Source organism: Hypanus sabinus, chromosome 11 (genome assembly GCF_030144855.1).
Source record: "Hypanus sabinus isolate sHypSab1 chromosome 11, sHypSab1.hap1, whole genome shotgun sequence".
NCBI classification, from domain to species: Eukaryota; Metazoa; Chordata; class Chondrichthyes; order Myliobatiformes; family Dasyatidae; genus Hypanus; species Hypanus sabinus.
This window is the reverse complement of record NC_082716.1, coordinates 56,846,882-56,867,592: the sequence shown is the minus strand read 5'-3', so window position 1 is coordinate 56,867,592 and position 20,711 is coordinate 56,846,882. Positions and strand designations below refer to the sequence as shown.

At 38.5% G+C, this 20,711-nt stretch overlaps 1 protein-coding gene across 1 annotated transcript in view; it reads left to right on the top strand.

Annotated features, from left to right (window-relative positions):
• The window catches only part of pde4ba (phosphodiesterase 4B, cAMP-specific a), a 257,430-nt gene extending 237,367 nt beyond the window's left edge, over positions 1–20,063 (top strand). The window contains exons 8-15 of the mRNA XM_059984382.1: positions 4,314–4,492; positions 6,564–6,662; positions 6,864–7,028; positions 8,845–8,944; positions 10,638–10,792; positions 10,909–11,031; positions 16,238–16,420; positions 17,185–20,063. Of these exons, the coding sequence (XP_059840365.1) occupies positions 4,314–4,492; positions 6,564–6,662; positions 6,864–7,028; positions 8,845–8,944; positions 10,638–10,792; positions 10,909–11,031; positions 16,238–16,420; positions 17,185–17,574 (1,394 nt within the window). The 3' untranslated portion in view covers positions 17,575–20,063. The remainder of the gene's footprint in view (positions 1–4,313; positions 4,493–6,563; positions 6,663–6,863; positions 7,029–8,844; positions 8,945–10,637; positions 10,793–10,908; positions 11,032–16,237; positions 16,421–17,184) is intronic.
• Positions 20,064–20,711: the final 648 nt, after the last annotated feature.

Genomic DNA, 20,711 nt, shown 5'->3' with positions numbered 1-20,711 from the left:
CTAATGAATAACACATCAAACCTTGAAGTGGATGGCCTACAGCAGCAGGAGACCACATCAGGTCCCACTCCTGTACCTAATAAAGTGTGTATGCCTCAATTGCACAAGTTTCTAGTGGTTTGTAAAGGTTGAGGGACTATGTCAATTCTTTTCTAGTAGTAACAAATTTTAAAGTGAGATTGGCTAAGCCAGGGTCTCAGGGAAGAGTGTAAAACTGAGGGAAGCCTTGAAAGAGTGAATTGGAAAGACCAGGGAAAGGAATAACTAGAGACCTTCAACTTGAAATGATTGGCTGAAGAGAGTTTTGGGAGAAAAAGTTGTTATACCCAAAAGAGCCATTGGGTCTGGAAGTCATAATGATGGGGGGAACAACAGTCCCGAGTGCTTTCTGTTTATTCAGCAAGACAGTGGCAATCTGTACAGAGTTAAGGAGTTCATGTTTCAGATCAAAAAAACCTCATCAGAAGAGGAAATGTTAAAAAAAAACAACAGGCACGTTTTAAATTCAAGAAGTGAGAGAAATTTAACAGCATCTCTTGTTTTTATTTCTCATTTCTAGGATCTGCAATCTATACTTTGAATCACTACCAGTAAAACTAATTCACTCTGGCCCAGCTTTACTTTTATCAAATTCATCTCTCAAAGGAGTGACAGATGAAACACAAGTCTTCTACCTATTTTGTGGTTTCCATGGAAAAAAATAACTTCATGGGGTCTCATTTATCATCTTTGAAATTTATGCACCTTGTCCTTTGTGTCTTCTTTCAAAGAAACTTTGAGTTCTCATTAGTCGAATCTCAGGCGTCTCTCAGCTACAGCTTGTTAATATGACAATTCTTTGTCCTCTAATTTTCTCCTCATCTCTCCTGAAGGGCATGCCCTGGAATGTCCTTCCAATTTGACTGTGCAATGTCTGCTACCTAGTACTGGTTGTTGCAGTTCAGGCTTGGCACTGTTGTAATTCAGTCTGACTGAAGGTCTGTGACTGCTCATTTAGAAGATGACGGAGCACTGCTGAGACAGTGTTGTTAACCTTTCTGTGCTGCTCACCATCAGCGTCCAATTTGCCAAAGAAATCTTTGAAGGGGAAGCCCTTCACTGATAGTACAGAGTGAAAAAACATCCATTAATATCAGTTTGATAAGATGATTGTGAATAAGGCCTCTGTGATGTGCTGCTTTGATGCAACCAGGTTCAGCTGAATTGCTTTCTTTTGCAAGGGTCTTTAATTAAGTTGTGGAATAGACCCTATGAATTCTGGTGTATAAATTATCCCGGTTGATTAAGCCCCTTATCATCCAAAGAATATAATGATCTGTTAGCTTAATGGTGGAAGGCAAACCACAGTGGGATGTCATCAATTCAATGTGTCTGAAGAGAAACTGAAGTTTTGGTGCTGAATGCAAAATTCACACAGATCCAGTAGATGTATTCTGCATTGAAAGATAATTATGGGATTTAATATGAAACTGATAAAATATTTTGGAAAAATATGGAGAAGTCCGTGACAGAAATAATATGCTGCAATCCTAATCTTCAAGGTTCTGTTATAAATATTAATTGCAATTCCCTTTCACTATTTGGGAAGTAGTCATTTGGTTTAGATTATTTTCTTAATCATATCTTCAGACTTTTAGTTGTTAAGTGCATCAAATTCAGATTTTAGTGAACGTTCCAAACAGGCACAGTGTCAAAGTTCAAAGTAAGTTTATTAACAAAGTTTATACGTCACCATATACAACCCCAAGATTTATTTTCTTGTGGGCATACACAGTCAATCCAAGAAACACAACAGAATCAATGAAAGACTGCACCCAGCAAGATGGACAAACAACCAGTGTGCAAAAGACAACAAACAGTGCAAAAAAGAAGTATAAATAGAGAACTTAGAAGTCCATAGATTGCGGGAACAGTTTAGTGATGGGGCAAGTGAGGTTATACCCTCCGGTTCAAGAGTCTGATATTTGAGGGATAATAACTGTTCCTGAACCCCCTGTACCTTCTTCCTGATGGCAGCAGCAAGAAGAAAATGTGACCTGGGTGGTGGGGGTCCTTGATTATGGATGCTGCTTTCCTGCGACAGCTCTATATGCAGATGTGCTCAGTGGTGGGGAGGGCTTTACCCACGGTGGACTAGGCTGTATCCACTAGTTTTTATAGCATTTTCCATTCAAGGACTTTGGTGTTTCCATACCAGGCCATGATGCAATCAGTCAATATAATTTGTACCGCGCATATCAAAACTTTATCGAAGATTTGGATGTCATACCGAGTCTATGCAAACTTCTAAGGAAACAGAGGCACTGCCATGCTTTCTTTGTCACGGCATTTAAATGCTAGACCCAGAACAGATCCTCTGAAATCTTAATGCAGGATTTAAAGTTGCTGACCCTTTTGCCCCTCTGATTGCCCCAATGAAGACTGGTTTATGGACCTCCGGTTTCCTTCTCCTGAAATAGATAATCAGCTCCCTGCTCTTGCTGACATTGAGTAAGAGGTTGTTGTTTTAGCACCACTTAGCCAGATTTTCAATCTCCCTCCTATATTCTGAAACATAGATTGTCATTGAGGCAGGTTGTCACACTCTTCTTGGGTACCAGTATAACTGACCATCTTGAAGCACGTCACTACCTCAGATTTCTGAATCGAGAGGTGAAAGATATTGGTGAGCACCACAGGCCTTTGGTACTCGCCCAGATGCTCCATCTCGTCCAGATACTTTCTTTGGGCTCTCACGTCGACTTCAGAGTCTGGAATCATAGGGTCATCAGGAACTGCAGAGGTTCAAAAAGCTAGCTCATCTGGGAGTGAAGCTCCATTGCCACCTCTGTTGCCCAGCTCCCCTTTGTAAGAAGTAAGAGCATTGAAGCCCTGGCACAGCTGTTGAGGATCTTTCAGTGATCTAAATGTGGTTCAGAATTCCCACTTTACGTGCAAGATGGCTTTACAGATATCGTACCTGGACTTGTATCATACTTGGTCACCAAACCCGAATGCCACTGATCTGGCCGTCAGCAGATTGCATATCCATTGGTTCTTCCAGGGCTTCTGGTTGGGGAAGACAACTGCCTTATAATGTCTTTGATAAACCTGGTGTATTCATTCAGATCCTCCAATGACTACTTGAACGCGACCTAGTCTACTGACTAGAAGCAACCTCACAGCTGCCCCTCTGCTTCCGGTGGCTCTCTCTTTCTCGTCCTTGTCTGTGGAGCACCGCTCTTTGGCCTCTGCCTGTCTGCAGGTAGGAAGAAGCCAGCCAGATCAGACTTCCCAAAATGTGGTCTCTGAATGGAATGGTAGCCATTCCTAATCTTACAAGAGCAGTGGTCAAGTGTGTTGGGACCCCTGCTGCTGTGGGTTATATGTTGATGATAATTGGGCAGAGATTTTTTTCAAATTAGCCTCATTGCTATTCACAGTTGGATAGCCTCATAGTGTAGGCCAGTGTTAATAATTTAAAAGGAAAAGAAAAAGAAAACAATTGAACATGATCCTGGAACTGTAATTGGTAATCTCTTTATTTATGACAAGCTTTGATGAAAACTGATTTTTTTTTTGCAAATGTAGGCGACTCTGGTCTGCCACACCTCCCCCCAAACCCCCCCCCCCCCACACTTCACCCTGCTCACGTTATCAAACAGACTCCCTAAGTTACAAAGAGTGGGAATTATTCCTCATTTGTGATTCTTAGCTTAGGAGCATTAAAGCCAGATTAATCACGCTCTCACCACTCAGTCTGAGTTCACACAATAATCATGTGAAAACACTGGCCTACACTGTGATGCTATGCAATTGTGAGGAGCAAAGGCTGCGTGGCAAAGCACCGGAGAGCTATTGGTGCCTGTGCAAATTTATACCAGTTTCCTATATTCAGAACAAATAAAATAGAAACTGCTGAAATATGATTAAATGCCACTACTTCTCATCAAAAAATGCTTTGAATTAATTGGCAATATACTCCTTTGTAAAAGCTATGGTAATAATGAAGATACAATTCAAAGTTGACAATGGTCTGCAAGGAACATGGAGTAAGCTGTATAAAGGGCAGTCGCTCTGTAACTGCCCACATTCCCTTCTAGATAAAATTATGTCCACTTCAGAAATTCTGAACTTTCCCAATAAGTCTATGTTCATTTTGGGTTGACTATTATTATGTACTTTTGGTTAATAATTACTCTCACAGTGAAAAATGTCCCCTCTTTTAGTATTCTTCTCTATTGCATTTTTCTTTTGAAGATAAAGCAGGAGAATTTTTTTTTTGGATTTCTAATTTATCCTAAGGTGTCATATGTTCCGTTCTCATGTTACAGACAAGCAGAATGATGTGGAGATGCCGTCCCCCACACAGAAAGACAGAGACAAGAAGAAAAAGAAACAGCTGATGACACAGATTAGCGGAGTGAAAAAGCTGATGCACAGTTCTAGCCTGACATATTCAAGCATACCCCGATTTGCTGTCAAAACTGACATGGAAGATTGCCTTTCCAAGGTACAATTCAAGCCTCCATATGAACTTTCATAGCAATGGAATGTTAGAAAAGGAGTTCACAGTTTTACAGCCCAGCTTGTTCTACTGTTCAGTGGGATTTTGGCTGATCTTTGACATTACCACAAGTAAAGTCCCCCAATGGAAGACATTCCAGCAAATCCAGGTTTTCTAGTAAATACATGCTAGATCATAATGATCAAAGATTATTACACCCTTCCAATGTGTAATGCTCTGACTCTTCACAGTATACAGAATCAGAATCAGGTTTATTATCACCGGCATGTGTCGTGAAATTTGTTAATTTAGCAGCAGCAGTACATGATAATACAGAAAGAAAAATAATTAAATCAGTTACAGTAAGTATTCCCACCATTCAGACCATGTCATCATTTTGCAGCTACCATCGAGCTGCAGAACTGAAGTTCCTTGCCACCAGGCTCAAGAAAAGCTACTTCCCTTCAACCCTTTGGTTGTTGAACCAACTGGTAAAGCGCTGGTCACTACAGCTAAGCAACACTATGTCCTCAGTGCTAGATAGACTTTTTTTTGTTCTAATTGTGTTTCTTGTAACAACAGTGGATTATTTATTGACGTTTTGTTTATGAGTGCTGCTGATGTGAGGTTACGTGTCTGTGATGCGGCTGCAAGATTTTCATTGCATATTTGCATACACATGCTTGTGCACATGACAATGAACTTTGTTGTACATGAAATGAAATTTATTTTGGAGTAATACAGTGCAGACACAAAATTCGTAAAATTATTGTAAATTACAAACGTAAATGTTACAATAGTAAAGGAGTAACAAGTTAGTGTTCATGGACCATTCAGAAATCAGATAGCAGAGAGGAAGAAACAGTTCCTAAATCCTTGAGTGTAGGTCTTCAGGCTCTTGTACTTCCTGTCCAATAGTGAGAGTAAATGATGGCGTGTTCCAAATGGTAATTTTCTTTTATTATAATACATCTTTCCATCTCTGAAACACACAAGAATATGGAACCAGAGATGAGCAGATACTTCTCTGCTACATTACATAACTAATTGACCAACACAAGCTTGGGTAGTATGTCAGTGATAATTTGAAATTGGCAGGATATCATTGTTAAGCATATGTCATTCCACATGTAACATTTAAAAAAAACCTTGGCCTTTTTAAAAATCTCTTACAATATTAACCATAAATTCAACGTTAGATGAATTGAGATAGAACTGGAGAATTATCCATCTGTGTAGCTCAGTTTTAGTTTTGTCTTTGCTTCTAAGGAACAACCTGGACAGAATAAATGAGTTATTTTCTAAATAACAAATAAATTCAGAATAAATGGGCAACCCCAGAAGTCTTCTGCAACTTGTATTATTTTCTGTAAGCCTCATTAGTGTTCATAGGAGGGTGGATCAGGAGGAGAGCAAAAGAGACAGATGGGGAGTGGGTTACCTGAAATTAGAGAATTCATTGTTCGTGCTGCAAGCTTGTAGAATTTGTTATTCCTGTTTTCCCTAATCTCATGTTCAGTGAATCTTATCAACGTTCCCAAACTCCACTCAGTAAAGAATCGACACCTGTCAGAATCAGATTTATTATCACCGGCATGACGTGAAATTTGTTAACTGAGCAGCAGCTGTTGAATGCAGTACATAATCTAAAAGATATAAACAAAATATAATAATAATAAATAACTAAATCAATAACAGATTACATAAATTGAATAGATTAAAATCTGTGCAAAAAAACCCAGAAATACTATCTATTAAAAAAGTGAGGTAGTGTCCAAGGGTTCAATGTCCATTTAGGAATCGGATGGCAGAGGGGAAGAAGCTGTTCCTGAATCACTGAGTGTGTGCCTTCAGGCTTCTGTACCTCCTACCTAATGGTAACAGTGAGAAAAGGGCATCAAGACTTGTGTCCACATCAAGACTAGCATGTCCTTTATAGAAATAAAACTGTTGTATTAGCACATTTCAGATAAAAAGTGTGAAATGATATGTGTGGATGCAATATTTCCATATGGCTTTTATAAATATCTCAGGAATTTATTGTAATTGCTGTATTCCAATGTCCTTATCTTCACAGGAACTGGATGACCTGAATAAATGGGGACTTAACATATTCAAAGTGGCAGAGTTTTCAAACAATCGACCTCTCACCTGCATTATGTACAGCATCTTTCAGGTCAGTAAGGTCAAGTGAGCAGTGAATTCTGGATATTTCTAGTTCAGTTGTTACTACTATTGAATATATTTCAATGCGCGAGTTAACAAAGTAGAAGTAATTATTTTCTGCACAAAAATGTTCAATGAAATGCAGCCCAATATTATTCTATATTGATTTTAAATTGATGTGTAATTTACATTTTTAATCAACTTTCAATAGGAGAGGGATCTGCTGAAGACATTTCGGATCCCAGTGGATACATTTGTTACATACGTCATGACACTGGAGGACCACTACCATTCTGACGTAGCCTACCATAACAGTCTGCATGCTGCTGATGTTGCTCAGTCTACACATATTCTTCTTTTAACACCAGCACTAGATGTAAGTACAATGTAAAAAGGAGCTGCATTGGATTCATTATAACCAGAGAATACTCTTAAAGTCTTTCCCAGCCAGTTAAATATTTTCTGAAGTGAAATGTACAGAATCACTACTGAAACATTTTGTTTCCTCTTTCATTCTTGCCTAATTCCCAATATATTACATCCAGAACTATTGCACCTCTTTTCCAATAACTCTTTCTGCTGCATGAAACAGATTATCTTTTTATCTTCCTACAATGGGTAAGTTTATGCCATAAACCCAGAATCACCTTTCCAAATCTTGCTGATTATTATCTGCAGCTATCAGCATGACCCAGTGATTATGATAGAAAATGTATAGTTGTAAACTTGCCAAATCAAAGCTTCATTTCATTATAGTACTGAGTTATTAGTTATATAATGTTTTAGTTCATCACTGATTCAATTATTTGTAAATAGAATTATCTAATTCTGACTGTTGCTAGCCTTTCCCACTTCTATCATGGGTTTGCAATCAAATACAACTGCTGTTTGTTCTGTTCCCTTTCCCAAGCCTAGAAATATTAAAGCTAATAATCAGTAACCAAGTTGAAATGAGCTAATTCAGTGCGGAAATGGGATAGAACTTGGAAACATCCTGATCAGCATTGTTCAATAATATACTCAATAAGCTAACAAACAAGACTTTGAAGTTATGGATTTCAACAGTTCGTGCAAAAGTAGGATATGTAGCTTTGTTTCTGGCTTTCTCCAGTGCTCCTTTTAATGATGCTTCCATGGATTAGTTACATTTCCGGTCGCCTCACTACAGGAAGGGCGTGGAAATCATAGAAAGGGTGCAGAGGAGATTTACAAGGATGCTGCCTGGATTGGGAAGCATACCTTATGAGAATAGTTTGAGTGAACTTGGTCTTTTCTCCTTGGAGCAACGGTGGATCGGAGGCAATCTGATAGAGGTGTATAAGATGATGAGAGGCATTGATCATGTAGATAGTCAAAGGCTTTTTCTCAGGGCTGAAAACGCTAGCAGAAGAGGGCACAGTTTTAAGGAGCTTGGAAGTAGGTACAGAGATGTCAGGGGTAAGTATTTTACGCAGAGACTGGTGAGAGTGTGGAATGGGCTGCCAGAGACGGTGGTAGAGGCAGAAACGATGGGGTCTTTTAAGAGACTCCTGGATAGGTACATGGATCTTAGAAAAATAGAGGGCTGTGGATAACCCTAGGTAATTTCTAAGGTAAGGACATGTTGGCACAGCTTTGTGGGCTAAAGGGCCTGTATTGTGCTGTAGGTTTTCTGTGTTTCTATGTTTACTTTCTAGTCCCATGGAATTATTTACCTCCAGACCAATTAGAGACAATCATCAAAAATATTCTGGGACTTGGGCTTATTTATCCAGGACAAAAAAATGTCAGACTTTATACATAAATTCCCATGACTTAAAAGGCAAACCTGGAATTAACAAGTGTTTGTGAATGTCTGTGTACATTAAATAGTTTCTAAACATAATACATTGAATAAAAGTTCATCCCCCATTGTTGTCAGTGGAAAAACACATCTGACATTCAGTTGGTAAACTCCCATAGCAGTAAATATGAGATCAGTGATTGTGTTACAACAGTCAGTTAGTTCTATTTGGTGCCCTTGTTTTGCATGTTATTACTACCATGTGGTTCTCACAGGAACAGATTGCAGACAATTATAGTGAATCCAACACATTCTGTTCCACAGATTTTTTTTTTAACTGGTATTGGAAAGAAAAGTTAACGATCCTAAATATGTAGTTATTGCCATCTTTTGCTGTTCAACTATGTTTGTTTGGTATTTTGTTTTCCAGGCTGTGTTCACAGACCTTGAGATACTTGCTGCAATTTTTGCCGCAGCAATCCATGATGTGGATCATCCTGGTGTCTCAAATCAGTTCTTAATTAATACCAGTAAGTACATGGAAGGTGATTGATGCTGTAACAAACTTCAACAATTGCATAGACTGTAGAAAATTGAACAGTATAGCATGGACAGACACTGTGGCCCACAGTACCTGTATTCATTGTTATTGCTATTCTTTTGTATATGATTTCTGATTCAATTTAAAATGTCTAAAAAATTCATCCTTCTTCCTTTGCCCATTTATTTATTGTAGTTATTTCTGAAGAAGTAAGTACCTTTTTGTTGTAAGGCTTTCTATTGTAAGAGATATGGGCTGAATCCTGGAAAATGAGACCAGCTGGTATAAACATCTTGATTGGCATGGACAAGATGGACCAATGTGCCTGTTTCCTTGCCATATAATCCTGAGTATTTTCACAGGCATCAGTTGTCTTTGTGTAGTCTTCCTGTTGACTTTGTTGTAGAATTTACTGTGGGAGAGATTTTTCCTAACCAATAACAAGTCAAAATAGCAAGTAGAACTTTTCAATTACCAGTGACAACCAATGCTGAGTGATTGGTGCAGTCTCATTCCCCTTGATATTCTCCTGCAAACAATTGGTTTCATTGACTTGGAGGCACTTTGAGTAGCTGATACTATGGCATGTGTTGAGTTGTGATTATTAAGGATGAAATCTTAGCACAAATTTTTCAAATATATAGCATTTGACAAGCTTACCTTCAATTTTAATAAAAGTGAAGGGATATAAATTGACAAAGCTATTAAACTATTAATGCCAATCACATGTATTCTGCCCTTTAAAAACACTACACACCTGAATCATACATTGTGCATCACATAGTGTACCACTATCCTGGTATATTAGGTAGGAGTTAGATTTCTGTATAATGTGGAAAAATAGTTATGTTTACATATGATTAAATGCTTTAAAATTTACTAATTAATATTTTTTAAATTATAAATATTAGATAAATTATATCTGGGAGAATATCTTTAATTGCTAATTTTTAATGTGTCAGAACAGCACAGTTATTGATCTTGTGTATTCCTGTTTCTCTATTTTGGTTTTGTCTGTTTAACACTTGGTGACTAATTTTGTGTAGGCAGAGTGAGCAACGAGTATAAAGCCTCCAATTGGTTGCAGTTTCTAAAGGAATCTGTTAAGATTCATCACATATTATGTTTTTGTTTCTGTTTTAATCCAGTTCTAAAATGGAACAATTTAATTCAATTTCATATATATTTTTTGTTCCTAATGAATTACGTCAGTACAGGTGGATGTTTCTCTGAGCTTTTTTCTTAATGGTGTCCAGGGTGTCTACAATCCTAGGTGCCTTATGTAATTGGCCATTGTTTGTAGCAGAGCCAAAAGACATAATACCAACAAATTTTCTTGGCAATTGAAAGCTTAAAACTGCACCTAAGCTGGTAGAGTGGGATGATTTACATGGATGATCCGCTAGTCAGCTGTTAGGTAGCAAACAACAATACCTATCTTTCTTGACCCATCCTTTCCCCTAATTCAACATGATTGTTTTATTTTGAATTATTTTAAAAGGGAAGCCCAGTATGTACTTGTGTCAACCCTTAGGTACTGTAGCATACTTGTGCTTTAATAAGCTGCACCGATTTTTTATTCGGCAAAACGTATTACCTAATTCACAAAGAATCAACATCACATAGGTGTCTTCAGCTTTTTTCTCATTGTCTTCACTTTCTTGAACCTGTTTATTTTCCAGATTCCGAGTTAGCACTGATGTACAATGATGAGTCTGTGTTAGAAAACCACCATCTGGCTGTAGGTTTTAAACTGCTGCAGGAGGACTCCTGTGACATTTTTCAGAATCTTACCAAGAAGCAACGGCAGATGCTAAGGAAGATGGTTATTGAGATTGTAAGTAATCAGGCCTGTGGACTTGATGCTATAAACTGACAGACATCTTTTTGTTTCTGTGGAGATCTAAAACCTAATATAATTGATCAAATATCCAATATTCTTCTTTGTTCTAGGTGTTGGCCACAGACATGTCAAAACATATGACCTTGCTGGCAGATCTCAAGACTATGGTGGAAACAAAGAAAGTGACGAGTTCAGGTGTTTTACAACTTGATAATTACACAGATAGAATTCAGGTGTGTATTTTGACCAACAGCATTCAGTGCCTGCATGAAGTCCTGTTGAGGGTGCTGTTCATGTTTTCCCGGGCATCTGGTACACTCCTAATGAGATCATTATTCTCTTAACATCCATTTCCACACATGCTTTTATAAATGAGATTAGAACTACTGTGGAACTGTTTTAATATGAATAGATGCATGCCCTTATGGTTTCTTGGTTGTTATACTATTTAAGGCTCCCTTTATATGGCAACATTAGCAGGGGGTACCTTGCAGCATACACAAAAGATCCATAGTGCCTTTATAGTCATCCACGACACACTGCACAATAAAAGAAGAAAACAGCTTGCAGATGGGCCATTCAGAACCTCATCTCCTGCTGAGTAAAGGAAACAAGTATTGTTTGCAAGGAATTTCAGTGATTATTCAGTTGAGAGTCCTATCCTAAGGAGCCTGAAATATGTAATTGCCTGGTACAAACTTAAAAGCACTGTGCTTCCAAACACTCTGTCAACGCTTTGGATAGGAATGTATAAAGCATGCTTAGTAAGTTTCCAAATGATACTAAAATGGGTGGCATCATAGACAATTAAAACGGTTATCGAGATTTACAGAGGGATCTTGATCAGCTGGCCAAGCAGACCGAGGAATGACAAAATGAGTTTAATTTTGATAATTACAAGTCGTTGCATTTCATGAAGACAGATGAGTGTGGGACTTGCACACTGAACGGTAGGGTCCTGGGGAGTGTTAGAGAACAATGGAAATGGCAGTACAAGTGAAGCAACCTCTGAAAGTGGCATCGCAGGTAGATGGTGGGGTAGGAGCTTTTTGGCACACTGGCCATCAGTCAGGGCATTGAGTAGAATGAATGAAATGTATATATATTGCATATGAGGTAAATTTGGAATATCGTGCTCTTTTTTTCATCATCCTGCTATAAGAAAGATGTCGTTAAGCTGGAAAGAGAGCAGGGGAGTTTTATAAAGATGTTGCCAGGACTCAAGGAACTGAGTTATGGACAAATGTTGAGCAGGTTGGGACTTCATTCACTGGAATGTAGGAGTATGAGGGTGATATTACAGAGCTGTACAAAATTATGAGAACGTCTTTTTTCCCAGGTTTAGAGAATCAAAAGCTAGGCTCAAGCTGAGAGGGGAGAGCTTTAATCAGAGTCGGAGGGACAACTTTTGCTCCCAGACAGTGATTAGTACATGGAATGAGCTGTCAGAGGAAGTGGTTGAGGCATGTACAGTATATAAACAAAAGTTTAAAGGTACTTGGATAGGAAAGGGCAATGGAACTACCTTAGATTATAATCTTGGTCCGAGTGGACTATTTGAGTCAAAGGACTTGTTTCCGTGCTGTATGACTCTATATTTTGACCTTATGATCCTTAGTAACAATATAGTACACTGATAATTAATTTAATTTAATTTATTTAGGGATACAATATGGTAACAGGCCTTTCCGGCCCAATGAGCCATGTGTCCTATTAACTTACCAGCCTGTTTGTTTTTAGAATATGGGAGGTGTGTATGTGGCCTGGTTACACAACTATGTTATTAATAACAACACTGGAGATGGGAACTAAGTTAACATGGTAATTTACTGGTAGAGTCTGAACTTGACACACCCGTACAAATTAATACACACCGAATAGTGCATGCAACGACATGTTACTACAACATGAAGTAGTCCCTTATTATAATGTAGGCTATACGGTACATTCCTCCCCTTTTAAAAGTGTATCAACTGTTTTTTGTAACTGGCATTATGCTAAACAAATATGTTTACCCTTAACATACAAACGCCTACCATTTGTTTATAAGTTATAACAAAGTAACTTAATAATATCAAATTATTACTCAAGTCTCTGGGGGGGGGGGGTCTTCTCTGCCTCTCTGGGTAACATCTGTCCTGAAACATTTGCTTTGGGGAATGAATCTCCACAGGTACATCAGGTGGGTCCTCAGGCTTATCTGTAGATGTGGTCACATCAGGAGAGTTTGCTTCTATGTCAGGGGAGTCCGGGCAAGGTGTTGTGTTTTTCACCTGAGCATCCAGGATTTGGACCACATGATGTCTCCATACGTTCTCGCCCACCTCCACTCTACACATCAGTGGCCCGTCTATGGCAGAAATGATATTCTGCTGCCACTTTTCAGTCTGGTAATCACGTGCAAGAACTGACTGTCCCACACTGAAGGTCCGTGTTGACTTAGCATTCAAGTGTTTGAACTGTCTGTTCTCCACATCATGCCATACATCTGGTTTGAGAAGATCCATGCAGGACCTCAAGTTCCTGTTCAGAAACATCGCTGGAGTCTGGTTAGTGGTTGCATGTACTGCATTACGATAGGCAAGGAGGAAGTTGTCTATCTTGTGTTGCAGTGGTCAAATTTCCCTGCCCATTGCCTTGATGGCTTTCTTGAGTGTCTGCACAAATCTTTCTGCCAAGCCACTTGTGGATGGATGGTGGAAGGAGCAGATGTAAAGTGTTCACAAAGCTCTGGAATTCTTCAGAGACAAACTGTCATCCATTGTCTGTGCAGATTTGTTCTGGTATGCCATTCCTGGCGAACATAGTCCTCAGCACTTTAATGGTCTTTTCTGACATGGTTGTCTTCATTTTGATGACCTCTGGTCATTTGCAATGTGCATCAACAACGATTAAAAAGATTAGAGTCCATGAATTGTCCAGCAAAGTTGATGTGCACATGTTGCCATGGTGATGAGGGCCACTCCCACAGATGGAGAGGTGTGTTCTGGATCTTTTGACATCCAGAGCAGTTCTTGGTCAAGTCCTTAATCTGTTTATCGATTCCTGGCCACCACACATAGGTACGGGCAAGACTTTTCATCTTCACGATACCCAGGTGCCCCTTCTGCAGATCTTCCAGCACTCTGGTGCGTAGCTTGGGAGGAATCACAACTCGTGAACCATACATTAGTGTTCCCCAACACACGGACAACTGCTCCTTCCTCGCTGAGAAGGCTGGAAACAGTGTGTTACCACGCACTGGCCATCCCTTTACCGTGATGTCATACACTTTTCACAAGATAGGGTCATTGCATGTCTGTCGTTCAATGAGACTGTTTGTCACTGGCAATTGTTTAACTATTGTGTGAAATTCACTCCAATCCACAGGACCCCAGTCTGCTCCAGATTTTTCAGCTCAGCCTCTACTGTTGGACAGATTGCATATGGCACTGGTCTGGCTTTGTGAAATTTTGGACGAGCATTTTCCTCAATCTCAATCTTTGCCTTCATGCCCTGAAGTGTTCCTCTTCCTTTCATGAACACTTCCTCAGAGTCAGCAAGTATTTGTGACAGTCTCTCAGATGTAATCTTGCTGCCCTCCTTTGCTGACACAACTAGTACCTTGATGGTGTACCAATCCAACTGGATTTTCCTCAGCCATTCACATCCCAGCAACAGTGGTCCTTCATTTTTCAGTACGTAGAGGTTCAGCTGCTGTGTTTTGTCTCTGTAGGTCACTGTCACCTTAATTTTATTTTTGGGATGCACTTTCTGTCCTGTGTAAGTCTTTAGCAGTAGTTTAGTTTCAGAGGTATGTGAGAAAACAGTCATTTGTATTCGTGTACAGAGATCACTGTTAAAGCTGAACCTGTGTCCAACTCCATTTTCAGTTTCACACCTGCCACTTGTGGAGTGATCCTCATTACTCTTCGATCATCTGTCTCTTTCATGCTATGAAGTTGCAGACAAGACAATTCACTTTTGTCTGAGTTGTTTTCATCAGAACTGCTTTCTTTCATTTTGTGTACATTGTTGTGTTTTCCTTTCTGGAGTTTCATTTTTCTCTGTATTTTGTCCTTTTTCTGCTGTTTACTAGCTTTGCATACTCTGCCAATGTGGCCCTGTTTGCCACAGTTTCGTGCATTCTTTGTCTTTAAGTCAACAGGCCTCAGGGTCATGTGACATGTTCACACAACGGTAATATTTCTTTCCTTCATGTCTGTTCAGTGACATTTTATTTGTAGCATATTCCGGAGATTTTTGTTGTATCTCCGAAATACTCCATGCTGCTGTTTCCAATGTTCAGCGCCTTCTCTAACGTAAGGTCTTTTTTCACACAGGAGCTCCTTCTGTGTAGTTTCACAGTGCATGCCACACACTAACCTGTCCCTCAATGCGTCCGATAAACCCACTCCAAGTTGACAATGTTCTGATAATTTGTGCAATTCAGCACAATATTCAGAAATGCTTTCATTTTTGCTCTGATTCCGTTTGTGAAATTTAAATCTCTCAGCAATGACCAGTGGTTTGGGGTTTAAATGCTTTTGGAGAGTGTCTACTATTTGCTTGAATGTTTTGTCAGCTGGCTTTTCAGGGGTTAAAAAGCTCCATAGCAGGCCATATGTTATTGCTCCCGTAACACTGAGTAAGTTGTTGGCTTTCTTTTTATCATTAACACCATTAGCCTCACAATATAACTCCACTCTTTCAATGTAAGTTACCCAGTTTTCAATACTACTATCAAACATTGTAATGGTTCCAATCATCTTTGTTATGTTTATTTAGCTCCGTTTTTCCTTGTTTTCTTTTTAGCTAGCCCCTTGTAGTCACTGCATTTTCCCCTTGACTTATGTGACCTTTTTGCTAGTGCCCCGAGCGTGCTCTGTCTAGATGCATGTGTTGCTCCTTTTCATCTCCCTTCTCTCTCTTCTCCTACAAGTGTCATTATCAACTAAAACACGGCATTCCGATAAGATGTAGGTTCATAATTCTCGTCGCCAATTTGTTGTGTATGTGGCCTGGTTACACAGCTATGTTGTTAATAAAAATGCTGGAGATGGGAACTAAGTTAACATGGTTCTTTACTGGTAGAGTCTGAACTTGACACACCCGTACAGATCAATACGCGCCTAATAGCACATGCAATGATGTGTTACTACAACATAAAGTAGTCCCTTATTATAATGTAGGCTATACAGTTCAGGAGGAAACCGGAGCTCCAGGGGAAACCCAACCTGCTCAAACTCCTTACAGAAAGCAGTGAGTCCGAAGCAAGAGGTCAGAAAAGTCATATTACATTCACTTCTATTAAAATAAACAGGCATTTGGGATGTATCACTGCTGTCAAGCTTAGTAGAAAAGACGGGCTAGAATAATCTGCCTCCTTTGATGCCATTGTTAAAATCTGTAACACTGATCTTCAGCAGTCTGATTAAATCTCTGTTATTTTGGTTCCAGGTTCTCCGTAACATGGTACACTGTGCTGATTTGAGCAATCCCACAAAGTCACTGGAGTTGTACAGACAATGGACGGATCGAATCATGGATGAATTCTTTCACCAGGGAGACAAAGAACGGGAGCGAGGCATGGAAATAAGTCCAATGTGTGACAAACACACAGCAATAGTTGAAAAATCCCAGGTACATGATAAGTTCTGTAGTTGTTGAATAGTTTTCAAAAGGTCCATGAACAGTTATTATCCTGACTTCCTTGTTTTTGTACACTGTGCCTCCATTTATAAACTGAAAAATGCTTGATATTTTAAAACAGCATCAAATTGATCAAAGATTTGTCTATTAAGTCTGTAGATCTGCCACTCTTATGCTCCCTTTTTGTGTCATTTATGTTATGCTAACTTTTGTTCAAAAAGCTGCCACTTCACACTTCTCTCATTATGTGTCATTCAGCTTTTGTCTGTCAATTGTCCATAAGGGGCCCCTGCAGTCCTGAACTCTGCTACTTTTTTGTCACCATTTTGTGTGCTACATTTTAAAGTTTTGTGTTGCCTGTATTAAAATATGCCCTGAATTTTCTAGACTGGGTCACTAATGTATATCAGATCAAGAGCAAACAATCTTGTGAAGCGCAACTCCATTCATCACTTCAGAGCTTTCTGTAATAGGGTGAGAGAGTAGATTAAGTGTCTTTGATTAATGGAAAAGGAACAGGCTTCTTTGATTCTCGGTCTCTATTCTTATGTAATCAGTGCACTGGATAGCTTTCTGTTCTCCTGATCCTCCTTTGGTCATTTATGTAAGCGAGGATGCATTGCCTTGTAGTACCAGTTCAGATAGATTCCAAATGAAGCACTGAGACAGCGTTCCCGTTCAAAATTTACAGACTTATATTTCCGTCTTTACATGTGTACATTTTAAATCTATGTTTTTAATTTGTTTTAATTCAGGTTGGATTCATTGATTACATTGCACATCCATTGTGGGAAACATGGGCTGATCTTGTTCATCCTGATGCACAGGATATTCTAGACACATTGGAGGACAATAGGAATTGGTATCAGAGCATGATACCCCAGAGCCCATCCCCTTCCCCTGATGAGCAAGAGAAAGAAGGACAGTGTTCCACTGAAAAATTCCAATTTGAACTCACACTAGAAGAAAATGAGGATTCTGAAGAAACTGAGAAAGAGGAAACAAGTCAGGGAGAAGAGGACAGTAGCTGTCAGAGCTGTGAAACAAAAATATTTGTTGCACTGGAGTCCGAGAACCAGGAAACAGAGATGGAAGAAGCACAAACCGATCCACTCACGGAAGACACAACGCCTGTAGATACGTAAATTTTCTAAAGGTGTGGACATATGCTTATTGTCACACTTGCAATTTATCTGTAGGAGAAAAGCCTATGATATGGGCTTATAATCCTAGATGGACATTTGCCGAAGAAAGCTTGCCATTATGGTTCAGATGATGAATTATCATGACACCAAGGTTGGAAAGACAATAATGGTGGAAACAAATAGAAGTTTTGACGTAGGGGCTTATTGACAAGCAATGTTTATTTGAAACTGGTGGGCACAAGCCATCCAAAAGTAGGGATGAGCATGCAAATGAATGACACAACACTGAGAGATTTTGTATTGCAAGGCACTGATACTGCATTCCAGTCTCAACAATATGAAATAGCTTTTCATGTAAGAAAATGTTCTCTGTTAAGTCAATGATGTCTTAGGACTGTGTGCCTTTTGAAAAACGTTTCTGTCCTTCCAAAAGTATTTTAAGTGAACACAATTTACTAAAATCCTAACAGAACTTTTCTACATATGATGAATAGTGGCATGAACAAATGAGAATTAAGTCTTCCGTTTCCCATCATAGACAAAATGGCAATATCTTCCAGTTATCAGTAAATTGTTTATAAGGTGTATTCTTCGGTGTATCTTTACTTTTGAAAGTTTAAAAAGGGGACAAACAGTTTAAACACATTTTTTTAATGTATCCCAACTATTCTGGTGGTTTAGAAATGTTTTCTTTTTTATATCTGCCTTTTTTTAAGAAATGTTCTTGGGATAGTCTAAATACCTACTTGTTACACATTACCACAGTTCTTCAAGGAGGGAAGGCAATTTAACTTTACTCCGTAATGCAAGTTTGAAGATCTGAACACAATATCAAGTCACTGATTCTGTGAAATATACCAAATGATAAACTCACAGTTCACCCTGTAACTAACAAAATAAGTGAGAAGGTTGAATGGCTCACTAATTTTGAGCCTTTTAGGACACGAGATAATATTTCCAACTCACAGTTCACCCTGTAACTAAGAAAACGAGTGAGAAGGTTGAATGGCTCACTAAGTTTGAGCCTTCAGGGCAAGAGCTTAGATCCAGCTCAGATTGATGTGTTGAAAGAAAATTTGGGCACTCCACTCTGGCATGGACCCTCCAGAAAAGTTGCTCACCACCCGAGATTTGGTCTAATTTGATGTTAATTCTGAGAAACCACCCGGATCATATGTTAGGATAATGAAAGAATCCTAAGATTGTATAGATGAAAGGAAGCAGTAAACTTTCTTTGGATCAAACATGCAAAAAAAAACACAAAAATGATACATCCCCATAATGTCAGTTAGCATTTTTTTAAAATCATTCACACCACGTCCTTTGGGAATTAGGATCTGTTTATTGGGAAATGTAAGGGAGTTTTCCTTTGGAAATGTTCTGGAAGTTATGCCATGTCATTTTCCAGGTTCTGAAAGCAGATGCATGCGCCAAACTCAGACCTTTGTAGAAAGACACGAGTTTCATAAGGAATTGTGATTTCTTGTGTAACCTTGCAGCTTGGATTCCAGTCATTTTAGTTCAAAGAAATCAATCTCTTAATCCCTTTAGAGCATTTTCTTTGGGGTTTTTGCATTAGTGATATATGCTGGAAAAGTGTTAGTTAATGTTTATTAACCAGCAGTGTTAATGTTCAAATAAATTGTGGGCTAATTTTAATTAAGTTAACAAATGAATTATATGACATCACCAAAATCAAATAAAAATTATCTTTTCTTTTTTTCTCTTTTTACTCTTCAAAATGGAAACTTTTGATTGGGAAGAGGTTTCAGCTCTATTTTCATAATTCCACTTCTTAAAATCTGGTATTTTGGCGCACACATATTGCCTGATCCACGATAGGCCAAAATTTTTCAAACACACATTACCAATGTTAGGTATGATCACCCACAATTATAAATTGTCTTTTCAAATGGGAATATTTCACTGGATAATTGGGTAGTTAGAGGGCGTTGGAAGTGCACAATGATGCCTTCCTCCTTGTTTGTACTCTGAAACCATGGCACCACTTTTCATTGTTCCTATTCATGATCTTAACAGTCATAGAAAAACATTGTCTACGTGCAGCTACTTCTAACCAACAATTTTAGAACAAACTCTGGCAAAATGAGTTTGTATTAGGAGACCTTGGTGAGCATTTAGATATTTTTACATGTATCATGTAGAACTAAGAGACTGTTCACTTGAATGCTTTTAACCTTTAATTTATTTAGGTGTCTTGACATTCTTCGTCAGCTTGGGCATCTTTTGTATAGCATTGCAAACCATATTCTTAGAACACATCCATTTTCTATTTAGAGCCCTGTATTTATACCATGTACATACTGTATAATGTTTGCTGTAAATTATTAATTTATACAGGTACATTAACATTGCCTTTAAAGTGGTGGTGTTGCTGTGTAGAAAATTTCAGGTGAAAATTCCCTTTTTACCTTTTTTTTAATAATGGTGTAATATAGAGTAACCTGAACAGTCGTGATAAAGAGACATATGGAACCCAGAGGTCACAAATATTAAAGTTTTTCAGTTATCTGAAGTAATCCATCATAGATTCCAGTTTAAAACTATTCAATGTGCAATTATGAAGCAGTGTCTGGGATAACTGTTAAAAAGATTAAAAACAAAACACAAAAAAAAATTGCAGTCTGATGTCAGTACCTTTTAAAATACGTTTTAAGCTTTTGGTCCAAATTGTGTTAAAAATGGTTCAACAGATTGAAACGTCTGCATGAGTAATGGGTTTATATGTCTGTTAAACATTGCAATGTTTCAGGTGGTGATTTACTTAATGTTTTCTGAGTCTCACACAATGTATGGTACAGTATTGTATATTGTGTTCAGAAACCTTTTAAGAGATTTTTATATGAAGTGATTAAACAAAAGCATGGATATATTTTATGTTCCTTCAATTTTATTGCATTTTGGAAGTTATTAAATAGCACGATTGGTGCTTTTAAACTCAGTGAGTATAATACTCTGCATTTTAATTATTTTTCTCGTCATGTCCTCTTTTTATTCTGGTCACCCAGCATGCTTCACTCATTGTAATCCCTCCAGTAGCTATCCTTTATTGTCCACTCTAATTGCTCTCCAGAAGTTTGGCCTCCTTGATCCACGGCAGTCCTTGTACTGAAGCT